General features: G+C 41.3%; 1 protein-coding gene across 1 annotated transcript; it reads right to left on the bottom strand.

Annotated features, from left to right (window-relative positions):
• Nucleotides 1-801: 801 nt before the first annotated feature.
• Nucleotides 802-1,692, bottom strand: CLDN23 (claudin 23). The gene has a single exon (XM_063076467.1). The coding sequence runs from the start codon at nucleotides 1,690-1,692 to the stop codon at nucleotides 802-804; it is 891 nt and encodes a 296-aa protein (XP_062932537.1).
• Nucleotides 1,693-16,967: the final 15,275 nt, after the last annotated feature.

Here is a 16,967-nt window from a genome sequence, read left to right as displayed (position 1 = left end):
ATAAATAAGATATATACATATGTTCTTTAACCTAATTAACAGGTTCCATTTGGTGTGACCTATCAAATCTACAGTCCTCTATGTCCAGGGTGTATAGCATTAGTCCCTTCATTCTCTTTCTGGCTTCTGGAAGAGCAACTCTTGAGTGACCTCACCTTTCACACCAAAAATAAGTGAAAAAAAAGTTAAATCCTAATAATGCATGAAGAAATGTAGGTTTGAGCCAATCAGATTATTTCACTCCATAAAAGCCACTAAAGCTGCTGGTGTTTGCCCCATTCTAAGTTTAAGAGCCTCATTCAAACAGTCAGCAATATATTGGCCTCTTGAGAGTTTTGCCTGTTAAGGGGCTGTATAGAGAGAAAATGCAATAATTATATCAGCGCAAGATTCACTCGTATTTCAGAACAGTGTTGCTTCAAAATGTGAAATCGTTTTCGAGCCTATTTGCTATCAACATTTTCTTGTCATTGTCCTCCTCCAACACGATACCAACGCCACCCTTCCCACATCACCAGCAAGAAATATGAAGAGCCTGTCCCTGTAAGAGGACCCTGATCCCTCCAGAGAGGAAAGCGAGACCGTGTACAAAGAAAACCCAACCCAACCGAGGAAGCCAGTGTGGCCACAGGAAAGGACGGTCGCCCTCCAGACCAGTTCCAGGACAGCGTCCAGGGTTGCAGCTCCAAGCACCGCCGCAGCCAAGGTCAGGGTGGGACTGTGCGGGGCGAGTCCGTTGTCACCGTCTGAGCCCAGCGGGGACCGGGGCCTGGGCGGAGCAGGGGGGCTCCGCGGGATCCGCTACAGGTCGGAGTCGCAGGGCAGCGAGCTGTGGCAGGGCCGGGTGCTGCGCGACGAGGCGCCCTGGGAGTCGGCCGCCCTCCCCGCCTCGCCGTCGAGCACGTCCGCGGGGTTGGCGTAGGCCTTGGGCGGCGGCCGCGGCATGGGGAAGCCGACCTTGGGCTTGGCGGCGGCGGCGGCGGGGAGCCGGGCGGGCGGCGGCCGGTGGTAGCCCTGGCTGTAGTTCTTGATGGCGGGCGTGAGCGCGGGCTCGGGCCAGTCCCCGTAGACGGTGCTGATGCTGCTGCGGCGCGGGCCGGCCGGGGGCGCCTTGCGGCCGCGGCGACAGCGCTCCTCGCACCAGGGCGCGAGGCTGAGCGCCAGCGAGCAGCCGCCCAGCAGCAGCAGGCAGCTGCCCAGGTAGCCCAGCACCAGGCTGTAGCCGACCTGCAGCGTGACCGGGCTGGCCGGGGCGGGCAGGACGGCGCGGTCCCCCAACACGTGGTTGTACCAGGACACGGGGATGAGGCCGAAGAGGCCGGCGACGAAGAGCACGACGCCCGAGACGCCGGCCAGCGCGAAGCGCGGCTCGTCCCGCCAGCAGCGCACGCCCAGCGTCGCCAGCAGCAGCCCCAGGGCCGCGGTGGCCAGCGACGTGACCATCAAGCCCCGCGCCACCAGCACGGGCTGGGCGGCGAAGTAGCCCCACTCGTCCGGCCGGCCGCACTCGCGCTGCTGGCTGCTCTGCTCGCGACACATGTCCCACAGGCCCTGGTACAGCACCACGTCCACCGGCTGGTCGAGGAAGCCCTTCAGCAGCCGCCAGCCGGGCGCCAGCGTGGCCGTCAGGTCGAGCAGCAGCCCGCAGGGCGCCAGCACCACGCCGAGCGTCATCACCAGCGGGGTGCGCATCCCTGTCCCCTCGCGCGCCCGCCGGCTCGCCGCGGCGCCCCGCGCTCTCCCGGCCGCCCTCCAGCCACGTCCCTCCAGCGACGTCCCGGCCGCCCCGCCCTCCCCACGGCCGCCGGTCCCAGTCGAAACCAGCTCGCGGGCGGGTCTGGCCGAAACCGCGGGCCCAGGTGCTGGCCCGGGTGGTGGGAGGGGCGCGCAGGAAGCGGCGGGGCCACCTCGGGCTCCCGGCGGCGCGGACACCCCACCCCGCGGCCAGACCGCTCGGCCCCGCCCGGCCGGGACGACTCCGGGACCGAGCAAAGGTCGCCCCGCCCCGGGATCCTCCGGCCGGCCGTGGGCGGGGATGGAAAGAGGCGGCGCCGCCGGGAGCCGCCGCGCCTCTCCGGTTGCTGCGCAGCTTCCAGGCTTCGCAGCGGATCTCGGCTCCGAAAACTTTCCTCCGGTCCCTGCGCGCCGGGCCTGCGGGTCCAGCCTCTCCCTCCAGTCCCTGCGGGTCTCCGGTGGCCCCTGGCTTGGCGCTCCCCAGATGCGCTGGGCAGGTGCGCCCCACGCCGCCCGGTGGAGAAGCGCGTCCCGGGATGCTGCACTTGTGCAATGTCTAGTGAACGCCTTGTGCACGTTACTTAATAAAAGCTCCACGCTCCGGATTAAATGTGACTGGGAGCATCAAAGGAACTGTATTTCTGGGTGGAAGCGGGTTACAGAGGATATTCTTTTTCAGCCTTGTGAAAGACAAATGGACCAAAAAAGGGAGGGGTGTTACTGGGTGTCCTGTGTAGTATACTTTGCAGGTTTATCTAATTCTGTAGCGTGCTGTGGCCTTTCATCATCGTTGAGCTATTTTACAGCTCTGTACATTCTAGAAAATCTGTAGTATTGCAAATGACTTCTGTCCACAGAAATGCAAATGTTTGTCCCGGTGAAATCTAATTGATTATTGCCCAATGGATACTGAACTTGTTTGAGTGGACAATACCAGGGATGACAATCACTATTTTTTTTTAATTAAAAAAAATGCGCTAATATGCACAAATAACATAAAAGTTAGCATAAAATTTAGCATCTTAACCATTTTCAAGCGTACAGCTCATTGACAGTCAAAGGCCGAATAACATTCCATTGTATGTATATTTCACATTTTGTCTATCCGGTCATTCGTAGACGTGACTTGGGTTGCTCTTACCTTTTGGCTGTTGTGAATAATGCTGCTATGAACGTGGGTGTACTAATATCTCTTCAAGACCCTGCTTTCAGTTCTTTGGGGTATATACGCAGAAGTGGAATTGCTGGATCATATGGTAATTCTATTTTTAATTTGGGGGAGAAACACCCTACTGTTTTCCACAGCAGATATATCATTTTATATTCTCACCAGCATACACAAGGGGCCCAACTCCGTTGTTTTAAATGTACTGTGGTAGAATCCTATTTCTTTTTTTGTTCGATTTCATTCTTTATTTTAGTGAATTTAGAATGGGGGTGGGTATATGTTGTGTGTCTTGCTTTTGCCCAGACATTCTCAGGAAGAATAGAAAAAAGAGAGAGAAACTTTTAATGTTTATGTTGTATAGTATGAAGTTTACTTCGAGACACATCACCATGGGCAGTATGATATTAAAAAGTGTGTTCGTTTTCATCTATACCCTCCTAGGAATTGGTTGTCCAGATTAGGCCTATCTGCTCCAAGAGTTTTTAGCTAACATCTCAGAGACTCTCACCAAAAAGCCACACTCCAAGAGGCAGCACCTACAGGCTTCCACCACCTTTGTCTCCAATCAGTACCAGAGACTTAGTATAATACCTGTAATTAACGCTCTTTCACTGAAAGTGTAGTCATTGCTGTCCAAGATTTGAGAATTGGCTCAGAAATGCTAGCAAAGCATTCTTGCTCCTACAGGAACAGGACGTTAGGGTTTAGTCAGCCCAGTAACAGCACCTGAAGAATGTTGCTCCAGGCTTGACTTATAAATTGGGCTCTGTAGAGGTCAGCTAATCCTGCTGCTAGAATACTGCCTCCAGTGAACGCTCCTGACAGGTGCTGTTGTTGAAGCATCCAGTGGGCAGAGACCTGCAACTTCATATTTACAAACAGGTCGAATGATTGTTTTGTGCCTGCTTGATAATAAATGAAAGGATATGTTGTGAAATCTAGTCTAAAACTTTCTTTGAAATTGAGTATTGGAAGCTACTGACATATATTTTTAATTTTAAAAACAAGGTATAATGGACACAATAAAATGCTCATAAATGAGGGATAATTAACACACAATGCACTGCACCTATTAAATTTGATAAGTTTTGACAAATATGTACACCTGTTGTTAAAAGAAAAATTTTAGACAAACTAAATTTGAACAGAGTTTTATTGAATAAAGAACGATTTGCTAACCGGGCAGCTGCCAGAACCAGAATAGGGTCAGTTAGGATTTATAGACAGAAAAAGGAAAGTGAGTAGAGAAAACCAAACTGAGGTACAGAAACAGCTAGATTGGTTACAAAAGCTGGGCATTTGCCTTATTTAACCTGGTTTGAACACTTGGCTGCCTGAAATTGGCCAAGACTCCACTACTTGTTACAAGAGTAGGTTACCATTTGCACATCAAGTTAGGTTACAGTTCACTATGTCTAAGGAAACCTTTAGGCCAAACTTAACACTGTGAAAACATCACCATGATCAAGATAATAAACATATTCATTATCTAAAAGTTTCCCGTGCCCCTTGGGCAGACCCCTCCCAGGCCTCCCCACCACTCCTATCCCCAGGCAACACTGATCTGCTTTCTGTCATATAGATTAGTTTGTGTTTTCTAGAATTTTGTAAACTGGAGGTGTCACCCACGGCCCAACAGTTCCCCCTTTTGTCTGATTATAAGGATCAACAGGGGTGCTTGGGAAAATGCAGGGTTCCAGACCTACCAAATGGGATTCCCCAGGGAATACGATGGCAATATGTGTTACAAATCTAGGAATTCTAGGGAATCCTTAGGCTCAGAGACATGTGGAACATAGAACCAGTGCGGCACAAAAATTGAAATCCCCACCAGCTTTGAGAAGACATTGCTGCTCTTGAATGCACTTTAGTCTGTCTTCCTGCAAATCTGAATGACCGCTGTTTAGAACAGCAGGGAGACTTCATAAACGCTTTATTTTTTATTTTTTTATTTTTTTAAATTTTTATTTTGTCAATATACATTGTGGCTGATTATTGCTCCCCATCACCAAAACCTCCCTCCCTTCTCCCTCCCCCCCCCCCAACAATGTCCTTTCTGTTTGCTTGTCGTATCAACTTCAAATAATTGTGGTTGTTATATCTTCTTCCCCCCCCCCCCGGTTTTGTGTGTGTGTGTGTGTGTGTGTGTGTGTATGTGTGTGTGTGTGTGTGAATTTATATATTAATTTTTAGCTCCCACCAATAAGTGAGAACATGTGGTATTTCTCTTTCTGTGCCTGACTTGTTTCACTTAATATAATTCTCTCAAGGTCCATCCATGTTGTTGCAAATGGCAGTATTTCATTCGTTTTTATAGCTGAGTAGTATTCCATTGTGTAGATGTACCACATTTTCCGTATCCACTCATCTGATGATGGGCATTTGGGCTGGTTCCAACTCTTGGCTATTGTAAAGAGTGCTGCGATAAACATTGGGGAACAGGTATACCTTCGACTTGATGATTTCCATTCCTCTGGGTATATTCCCAACAGTGGGATAGCTGGGTCGTATGGTAGATCTATTTGCAATTGTTTAAGGAACCTCCATACCATTTTCCATAGAGGCTGCACCATTTTGCAGTCCCACCAACAATGTATGAGAGTTCCTTTTTCTCCGCAGCCTCGCCAGCATTTATCGTTCATAGTCTTTTGGATTTTAGCCATCCTAACTGGGGTTAGATGGTATCTCAATGTGGTTTTTATTTGCATTTCCCGGATGCTGAGTGATGTTGAGCATTTTTTCATATGTCTGTTGGCCATTTGTATATCTTCCTTAGAGAAATGCCTACTTAGCTCTTTTGCCCATTTTTTAATTGGGTTGCTTGTTTTCTTCTTGTAAAGTTGTTTGAGTTCCTTATATATTCTGGATATTAATCCTTTGTCAGATGTATATTTTGCAAATATTTTCTCCCACTCTGTTGGTTGTCTTTTAACTCTTTTAATTGTTTCTTTTGCTGTGCAGAAGCTTTTTAGTTTGATATAATCCCATTTGTTTATTTTTCCTTTGGTTGCCCGTGCTTTTGGGGTCGTATTCATGAAGTCTGTGCCCAGTCCTATTTCCTGAAGTGTTTCTCCTATGTTTTCTTTAAGAAGTTTTATTGTTTCAGGGTGTATATTTAAATCCTTAATCCATTTTGAGTTGATTTTAGTATACGGTGAGAGGTATGGATCTAGTTTCATTCTCCTGCATATGGATATCCAGTTATCCCAGCACCATTTGCTGAAGAGGCAGTCCCTTCCCCAGTGAATAGGCTTGGTGCCTTTGTCAAAGATCAGCTGGCAGTAAGTGTGTGGGTTGATTTCTGGATTCTCTATTCTATTCCATTGGTCAGTGTGTCTGTTTTTATGCCAGTACCATACTGTTTTGGTTATTATAGCTTTGTAGTATAGCTTAAAGTCAGGTAGTGTTATGCCTCCAGCTTTATTTTTTTTGCTCAGCATTGCTTTGGCTATGCGTGGTCTTTTATTGTTCCATATAAATGTCTGGATAGTTTTTTCCATTTCTGAGAAAAATGTCTTTGGAATTTTGATGGGGATTGCATTGAATTTGTATATCACTTTGGGTAGTATGGACATTTTCACTATGTTGATTCTTCCAATCAAAGAGCATGGAATATCTTTCCATCTTCTTGTATCCTCTCTCATTTCTCTCAGCAGTGGTTTGTAGTTCTCGTTATAGAGATTTTTCACCTCCTTGGTTAACTCAATTCCTAAGTATTTTAATTTTTTGGTGGCTATTGTAAATGGGCAGGCTTTCTTGATTTCTCTTTCTGCATGTTCACTATTGGAGAAAAGAAATGCTACTGATTTTTGTGTGTTGATTTTGTATCCTGCTACTGTGCTGAAATCATTTATCAATTCCAACAGTTTTTTTGTAGAGGTTTTAGGCTGTTCGATATATAGGATCATGTCATCTGCAAACAGGGACAGTTTGACTTCATCTTTTCCAATCTGGATGCCCTTTATTTCCTTCTCTTCTCTGATTGCTCTGGCTAGTACTTCCAACACTATGTTGAATAGGAGTGGTGAGAGTGGGCATCCTTGTCTAGTTCCTGTTCTTAAAGGAAAAGCTTTCAGCTTTTCCCCATTCAGGATGATATTGGCAGTGGGCTTGGCATATATGGCTTTAATTATGTTGAGATACTTTCCCTCTATACCTAACTTATAGAGGGTCTTTGTCATGAATGAGTGCTGAACTTTATCGAATGCTTTTTCAGCATCTATAGAGATGATCATATGGTCCTTGTGTTTGAGTTTATTAATAAAAGATAAATAAAATTGACAAAGCATTAGCATGGCTAACAAAAAAAAGAAGAGAGAAGACTCAAATAACCAAAATCAGAAATGAAAAAGGTGATATTACAACTGATTCATCTGAAATACAAGGAATCATTCGAGACTACTATAAACAACTATACGCCAACAAATTTGAAAATCTGGAGGAAATGGATAAATTTCTGGACACACACAAGCTCCCAAAACTGAACCATGAAGACGTAGAAAATTTGAACAGACCAATAACAATAAAGGAGATTGACACTGTTATCAGAAGGCTCCCAACAAAGAAAAGCCCAGGACCAGATGTATTCACAGCAGAATTTTACCAAACATTCAAAGAGGAATTGACACCGATTCTTTACAAACTATTCCAAAAGATTGAAATGGACACAAATCTCCCAAACTCATTCTATGAAGCAAACATTATCCTGATACCAAAACCAGGTAAAGATATAACCAAAAAAGAAAATTACAGGCCAATATCCTTGATGAATATAGATGCAAAAATCCTCACTAAAATACTAGCAAACAGATTACAGCAACACATACGTAAAATTATTCATCACGATCAAGTGGGATTCATCCCAGGGATGCAAGGTTGGTTCAACATACGCAAATCAATAAATGTGATACACCATATTCATAAACGCTTTATGTGGTCTGACTCTTCCTGTTGCGTACTTCATGACCCCCCTTCTATCCGAACACTCGACACAATTCCTTCATTCTTGAATCATCTCATTTTCCAGCTAAGCTGTAAGTTTTCTGAGGACAGGGACCATGTTCATCTCCTGTTCTGTCCCCAAAACCCATCCTGATTCCTGATCCACCGTAACCACTCAGCAGATTACTTTTGTCTCTTTCTGCCCGGTGTTCTTGTACATAGTATCCACAGAATTCTCTTACAGATGACTACATGCATCTCGGCAAGCAAGTTTGTTTGTTTGAATGTTTTCTCGCAGCACAGAAAACAGTGACATATGAGATGACTCCAGATTATCATGACAAAGAAGTGTAGGCCTGTGGGGGTCACTGTCTATGGCAATAAGAGAAAGAAGGGATAAGTTTAGCACCTGATTACAGAGCTGGCCTCCTGTTCCATGGGCTTCCGAGTTCATTGGTTCATTGTGAAGCTGGTCGAAAAACAAAGCACAAATCACAGTGTGGCAGGAACGAGTTACTGCTGAGATTAGCACCTGTCTGTGTAAACTAATCCCCAAGTTCTGTAACAGCTCTCTTTTCTGGAGAGCCCTGTGGTAATGCAAGAATCTGTTGGCTCTGCCCCAGGTTTTTAAATGAATAGTGGCCTCTAAAAGGACTTGTGCTGGGTCCCCTGTTGCTCTGCATAGGCTGGGCCTCACATACCGCCTAGTACTGAGTTGCAAACTTCCGCAACAACTTCATCTCAGAAAGTCTCGTTATAAATGTTGGCGGGTCCTGAGGGGTCCACCAGCTCAGTTTGCTGTTATGAGGGGTCCTCAGAGTCCCTATAACCAGATCTTTATATTTTACCCTTTTCAAACAAACAATAAGGCCCTGAACACTATCAAAGTCTTCCCATGGTAAATCCAGTTTGGTAGGTTATAGAATAAAAATTAAACGATGAAAAAAAATTAAACTATGGTCATTCTCTATTTTTAAATAGTATCAAAATAGCCCGAATTGAACAAAGCTCTTTCAACATAACATTAGCTTTTCTTGTTGGCATATAGCCCAACAGCTGTTTTTCTAGCCCTGTGCACCTAATATTTATTGTAGGAAATAAATAACTTTCGATATTCAATTTAAAGCAGCCCCCAGTTATCTCATTATCACATCACCCCAATTTGTTTTCTTTGTAGAATTTATCACTACCGAGTATTTTCTAATATTTGTGTATTGACATATTTACTGTGTGCTCTGTTTCCCCACTGCATTCTAAGTTCCAAAGACTAGGGACCTTGCTGGTCTTGCTTGTGGCTATACCGGATCTCAGCTCCTGGAATAGTGCCTAGCTCCTAATAGGTACTCAATAAGTATTTGTTAAATAAATGAAACAAGTTTTGTAAAATTTTTACATGGTCACACAAAAGGAAGATAAAACGTATACAGTTTTTAAAATTGTAGTAAAGTAGACATATAACATAAAAATTTCCATCTTAACCATTGTTTTTTCCATCTTAACCATTTTTAAGTGCACAGTTCAATAGTGCTAAGTTCATTCACATTGTTACACAACCAATCTTCAGAACTCTTTTCGTCTTGCAAAACTGTAAGTCTCTACCTATTAATCTACTCTCAATCTCCCCGTTTCCAGCCCCTGGCAACCACCTCTCTACTTTCTTTCTTTATGAATTTGATGACTCTAAGTAGCTATCATAAGTACGGTCACATGATATTTGTCCTTTTGTGATTGGTTTATTTCACTTAGCATAATATCTTCAAGGATCATCCATGTTGCATAATGGGTCAGAATTTCCTTCCTTTTTAAGGCTGAATATTATTCTATTGTATGTTTATACCATGTTTTGTTTATCCAGTCTTCCTTTGATGGACACATGAGTTACTTCTACCTTTTGGCTATTGTGAATAATGCTGCTTTGATAGTATACATCATTTTTAATTTGTCTTCATTTGTGTGTGTATGTGTGGTGATTGGCCATCTAAAGCAAGGATCTGTCATCCTTATTATACACATTAGAAGGTATCGTGTGATACTACACCGCATTTTTATACTCTTTTCATTTGTTTTTTTGCCACTTTTTAAAAAACGTGCTTAAGTTTTATTTTGCAGAGGTTTCAAACCCATCTTGGCTCGATATCTCAGTTGCCTCCTTTACAAAGGTGGGAATACAGGGTGGGAGTGGGACTGCTCTCAGGAGTCAGCTGCCTTTGCTATCTTACCTTGCCTGGTTCTCTTCAACCCTCCACATTCTTTACCACTGCAGGGCAAAAATATTTACCATGCCATGGACTAGGTTCATTTAGGTCTTCAGGATAATTTTCAGTCTGAGTATGACATTTTTTTGTTTACAACTGACTCGTTTTGCTTTTGCCAAAATTTACCTTTTGTGAAAACTACACGGCCAACCACTGGGCAAAGTCTAAGTGGAAAAACTAAGTACAACTATATAGTGATAGTAGTGATTTCCAAATTAATGTATAGATTCAATCCAATTCTAATAAAAAGTCAGACTAGGATCGGATAGGTGATTTCAAAGTTCATCAGGAGTAATAAATGAACGAAAAAAGTCAAGAAACTTTTGCAAAGAGCAGTCATGAAAGGGTATGCACACTCTAGCTGTTAAATTTTATATAAAGCTATAATAATTTAAACACTGTGCTATCAGCACTAGAATATGAAGGCAGATCAATAAAAAATAAAACAGCAGTTGAGGCCAAAAAGTAGACACTGGTTATGTACAAATTTATAATATGAGAAAAGTGATTTTCTTAATTATACAGAAAGGCATGATAATTCAACAGCATTGTGGTTATTAGCTTTAGGAGAAAAAAAAAGTCACAAAATATGTAAAAACAAAGTCTAGGAGGATTTAAAAACAGATACTGAAATAATTAAAAGGAAGTAGAGGTGGAGATAAACCTATAGGATTTGGTAAGGTTTTCTAAGCAAAACACCAAAGATGGCAATTATAGAGGAAAAGTTTGACGGACTTAACTATATGAAAGTTTAAAACTTTTTGATTTCAAAATGACTCATGCAAAATTAGGACAAACCTTTTTAGTTTATTTATGTAGCAGAAAAGAAGTTAATATTTCATATCTACCTGGCAAATTGATAAGAAACTTAGTATCACAATGAAAAATGAGCAAGGAATATACACAACCACAGAAGAAAATAAACATCTAATAAGCATGTTCAAAGGTGATAATTAACCCTTCTATACATATAAATGAAAAATAAAACAAGGAAAAACCATTTTTTCCTTCTTAAATTGAAAGATTTGACAGAAAAAATGCGACCCAATTTTGGCCAGAGTTGGGGATAAAACATCACTACTGGAGACAGAGTAAATAGTACATTTATTTCAAAGGTCCTGTTGTGATTTGTTTTTAAAAGCCTCAAATAAGGGCCAGCCCGTGGCTCACTCGGGAGAGTGTGGTGCTGATAACACCAAGTCAAGGGTTAAGATCCCCTTACTGGTCATCTTTAAATAAATAAATAAATAAATAAATAAATAAAAGCCTCAAATATATGCTCTTACTTTGATTTCTCAATTAACCGTCTAGGTATTTGGTCCAAGGAAGTAAACAGAGTATATAGAAAGACTTAGCATAAGGATATTCACCATAGTACACTTTATAATAAACAGGTTAAAAATAGTATTGCAGTATGAAGGTTTTAAAAAAAAGAACATGTGTATAGAAAAATACTTGAAGGAGATAGAGCAAAACATGAGCTGTGGTTATCGTGGAGTGATGGGATTTCAATTACTTTTTACTTTCTTTGAGCTTTTACATATTTCTTTTCTCTATCATTTTTTAAATGGGAAAAAAAAATTTTTTTAAATTCATGGCCAGTTAAGTTTCTTCATTTCTTTGAATTTGAAGTAAAATTTTTCATTCTTATGACACAGATTTTTCTTTCGTAGTTGTGAATGTATAGTATTTTACGGCCATAACTAGGCCTAGTCTTATGTGAAAATTAGGAGAGCTAAATTCGATTTTGATGTACCATCAAGCCTTTCACTGAAATTCATGCACCGTAAAAAAGATGCACATATTCCAGGAAGAAAATGGGACGTTATATTTCCATATTTCTAAGTATTTTTCAAGATTATGCATGATACAGAAACACTCTTTATATAACAGCAAATGGCAATGGCAAAATTCAACAAATAAATCAGTCATGATCCTCAAAATTCAGATTTGGCATTGACTTTGAACTTTAAGAATATATTTGGCAAATGGGCTGTAGACTGGTAAACAGAATAACCATACATCCTGGTTTCTTATTTCTACATTATTTCTTCTTTTGGAAGGTCATTTTTAATATTTTCATGTTTGTAATCCTCGAGAGCACCATATACTCAGAAATACTAAGAAACACATTTTTTCCTTTTTCTTCCTGGAACTCTGAATACCCTTTTCTGTGGTTGCTAAGCAGATAAAACAAAACTCTGAATGATCTAATGTTATGTTTACAATGTTATGCTCTGTGAATTCTGAAATCACGTGAGAAACGCACTAAACCTAGTAACAGGCAAAAATTATATGTTGCTAGCCCATAAACTTCAATTAGGAAGTTTAAATTAGATTAAAGGGGAAAGTTTAGCTTAAAGATATCAAATAGGGCTACAGTGGCTTTAAAGGCAATGAATGACCCATCCCATAGGATTTAATTATTTTGGACAAAGTAAAAGTTAATAAATTTAACAAGCAGTTTTGACTGATGGATCCTCCTGACTTGGGAATGAAAAAAGAATATAAAAACAAGTATCTCCCTCCTTCTTTTCAGGGCATGATAATCCCCCTCCTTGGACAGTAATGCTCTTGTCGTACCCGAGTGGCAGGACATGTTCATTCTCTGCCTCTCATTGCTAAGAGTAGAAAACAGTGTAAGACCATGCTGGCAAGTTCTTTGTCCTGTATTGCTGCTGTTCTCAGCAATGGGGTAAATGTTACCGAAACAACTACAATGTGAGAAATATAGGAGTTACACATCATTAACATTTACACACTGATTTCTAAAGCGCATCACATGGACACCTATAGAAATGCGTAGTGCTCACCTCAGGGTTCGTGTGAGAATCATTTAAAGTCTAGCAGATATGAAATGAGTGCCACAATACAGAGGCATTTCTAAGCCAAAGCTTTTGAGAAAGACCATTTTCTCATCCGTTCAGCATTCTTTACCTGCTCCATCTTGCAGATGGAGTTCCAAATGAACCTGCTCAGCTTGCAGAACTTGTTAGTTGTTTGTGAAGCTTGGTGCCATCAGCTTGGCCTTTTATCAGTTTTTCGGTTCACTTGGATCAATAACAACACATAATGTTAACAACGGGATCGGTATACTTTGGTTCCTGACCTTGTTACATATCAGAAAGACCTGGGAAAAAGCCAAATACCCAACAATAGGGAAATGGGCACACCTACCATGGTATATCCCAGTAAACAAATGCTGGTGCTGGAAGGACCTAGAGCACATGTGCTCCAACCCTCTTCTTTTCCTGATGTCAGTACCGAGGTGCACAGAGAAGTGGCTTTCAGAGGGACGAAGTGAAGGTAGTTAGCACCAGCTTCGGCACGGAACAGGCCCGAGTATGAACAGGGCTCTGCCTCACCGCTTGCCTTTGACAAAATGAGCTCTCAGAATCTTTTTTCTTCAAGTTTAAAATGGAGCAGTTAGTTTCTACTCAACAGGATTCCCATAAGGGTGAATGAGATAACCTTTATAAGTATGTAGCTTATAAAAATAGTATTTTTTATTAATATTAACAAAACCTATATTTGAGTGATATTGAGTTTAAACCTCATTATACTCTTCATCTAATGTTTCTAAAATTTATAATAAAAATGGGAACCTACAATTCTCAAGAGCATAGTACGGAGCAGCGTGTTCCTATCGATGATGTGTTTGGTAACAGGAAAAGGCAATATTTACCTATATCTAGTTCTCTGCAGCTAGGGGATATAAGATAAAGAGCCAACGTACAGCATGGGACTAAAACAAAAGTGTCCAGTCTACAAACCAGTACAGAGCATGAACATTAACATTAACCTGAATCCTTAGCTCTTGCTCCGTTTGTGTTCAGACCTCACTTATTCATTCTGTAAGTCAAATTCAAGGATTGAAAACCTAAACACTTTTAAAATTGAGTTAGTTTTGCAGAAGGAGTTATAAAAAAATCTTAGAAGTGGGTTCTGGCCAATTTTGACACAGTGGTCTGAAGCTAATTAAAAATATTTTTTTTTCTAGTCATTAAAAATGTAATTGAACATTTCTGAAAGAATATTTATATATAATTGGATAATAGAATATAAAATTTCAAACTGGAATAATAAAATGAAGCTTTTGAGGGGATACAAAGTACAGTGGGTAGAATGGGGAAGACAGAAAATCGAAAGAAAGTGAACACATTAGGAATTGGAACCTCTCTTTAAGAAACATAGAAGAAGTGGCCAGTTGGTGCCCTCTGCTGTTATCAGACTCCAGCCACATGATATTTGTGTTTTTGATTTAACTATGTTTTAAATCTCTTGGACAATTGACTTTCTTAGAGTGTAATTCATAAACAATCCTAGGCATGATGCTGCTTGGCTGCTGACTCTGCTCTAAATAACAGATTTAATGACATGGAAGCTGCGTACCCCCTCTTTTGCCTGGGGGATACCTGCTGATCCCATTGAGAGGCTGGCTTCATTTAGAGGATTTGTCAGCTGGAAGAGTCTTGGGAGAAGTAATGGCCTTGGTTTCACAAGTCCTGGCTATGCCACTGCTTGGTCACATTACCTGTGAAGTTACTTATTGTACAGGCAATAAAACTGACCTCATGGAGGCAAGAGTGCTTATCTATAACTGGTTAGGAGAGGAGGAAGTCTCTTGACAGAAACCTACAAAGTATGTGGTTTATCACATGATAAGGCAGGTGAAAGTAAGGGAAAGGACACTGGTGAGAAATGACATAGTGGTTACATATTTGGCTAGTTTAAAATCCAGTTGTAAGAGACTTTAGAGAATGTGGCAATGGATTTTACTAATTAAATTGAGTCATGACCAATCCTCAGTATATATAGCATGATTTTTATCTCCACGACGTAAAATACTGAATCAGTTGGAATTTGCTGCATAAAAATTAGAGCAAAAATTTTTGACTTAAAACAACATTTACTATTTCTTTCGATTCTGTGGCTTGCCTGGGCTTAGTCTTGTGTCAACTGGCAGTTGGGCTGGGACGTGTAAGACAGCATGGCCTCTCTCTCCTATGGTCTCTCTCATCCTCTAGGAGCCTGGCCCAGCTGCGTGGCTTGGTGGTCTCAGGGTTCTAGCAGCAAGAGAGGGCAATCCTAATGCACAAGCAGTTTTCAAGCTTCTGTTCACATTTGCTAAGTCACATGGCTAAGCCCACAGTGAGTGTCGAAAGGGACTATCCAGGACATGGACAGAGTCAGGTGACAACAAATTGTGGCCATCACTGTGACTGTGTGTCACACGTATGTTCAACCATCTTCGAATAGTAATATCAAAATATCTTAGGAATATCTACAACCAATGAGTACAATTCATCTAGATCAGTGATGTCCAATAGAGATATATGTAATTAGGCATGTAAATGGAATTTAAAATTTCCTTGTAACCACAGTAAAAAAAAAAGATAAAAAGAAACACGCAAAACTGATTTTAATACTATATTTTATTTAACTTATATCCCGAATAGTGTCATTTCAATAGGTACTCAATATAAAAATTATTAATTGGAGATTTCACATTTTTCTTTGTACTAAGCCTTCAAAATCTACTACGTATTTTACACTTAAGGCATATCTCAATCTGGACTCGCTGTATTCCGAGGGCTCTGTAGCTTCATTTGGCTAGTTGCCAGTTGTGCTGGGCAGCACAGATCCAGATGCGAACAGATGGGGAGGACGGAGACATGGAACTGGACGGCTGGGAGTCATTTGCAGTCTGTGTACAGAATAGTGTCAACCAAAGTAAATTAACTACCTGGTTGAGATATAAAACAAGAGAGTTTATATGAGAACTTAGGACTGCAGCCTGGGAGACACAGGTTCAAGACATCTCAAAACAGATGCTTCAGAGAGAAAAAAAAAATTAAGGACCTTTCAAGGAAAATGCCCACAAAAAGGAGGGGGTGGTTACAAAAGATGTGATTGATGTTCACATGCGTCAAACAGCCTTGTCCCTAAGGGATTAGTTGTAAACAGTTCTTTGAAGTGGGCTTTGGTCAGGGATTTTGTGGTTTGGCAGAAAGTAGTGAAAAGTAGCAGTCAGTACATTCATGGCATCTTACATAACCAGGAAGTTGCAACTTTTGTGGATACACCTGAGTGCAAAGTTTCAGAGTATTCTCATTTAAGACATGCCTGAAACTCAAGCTGAAATGGCCTAAATGTCTCTATTTTAGGTGCTTTGACAGGACCAACTTCTTTTTCCCATGGCAGTGGTTACCTCTTCCCAACTAGCTCACACACCTGGCAGTTGAGAACAGGAGCTAGGTGGGGAGGAGGTCTGGTAGAAGGAATGGAATGAATGCTCAGCAGCAGGAAATGTATTTATATAACCCATCACATTAATAAATCAAAAGAAAACAAACAATCATACTAAAAGATCCTTTTTTGTTAACATTCAACATTAATTACTAATTAAAACAAATCGACAACAACAACAAAAACCCTTAGTAAGATGAAATAGAGAGATATTTCCCTTAGTGGTAAAGAATATGAACTTAAATGAACAGCCAACATTATAAGTGGTGAAATAGCAGAAGCATTCCCAGTAAGTTCAGAACTATTTTTCAATATTGATCTGGAACAGCTAACTGATGAAATCAGATACAAACTTATTTTGGGGTTAAAATATTGGCAGGAAGGGGCAAAATAAAAAGAAAAAAAAAAGATTTCATTCACAATAGTGGCAACAATAAAATTAACTTAATAGAATTTGCATGAAGTTGTGATAGATTAAAAAAGGCTACAAATTCTTCGATGCTCTGCTCAGCAAGAGGAAGAATCTAATCCCTCCCTTATTGTCTAGGATTGGGCATGTAACTTGCCTTGGTCAATGGGACACCAGCACACTTGACACAGCATGTTGGGAAAATGGACCA

Source organism: Cynocephalus volans, chromosome 13 (assembly GCF_027409185.1).
Source record: "Cynocephalus volans isolate mCynVol1 chromosome 13, mCynVol1.pri, whole genome shotgun sequence".
Lineage (NCBI taxonomy): Eukaryota > Metazoa > Chordata > Mammalia > Dermoptera > Cynocephalidae > Cynocephalus > Cynocephalus volans.
The sequence above is the reverse complement of the archived record's forward strand: the minus strand, read 5'-3'. Positions and strand labels throughout refer to the sequence as shown.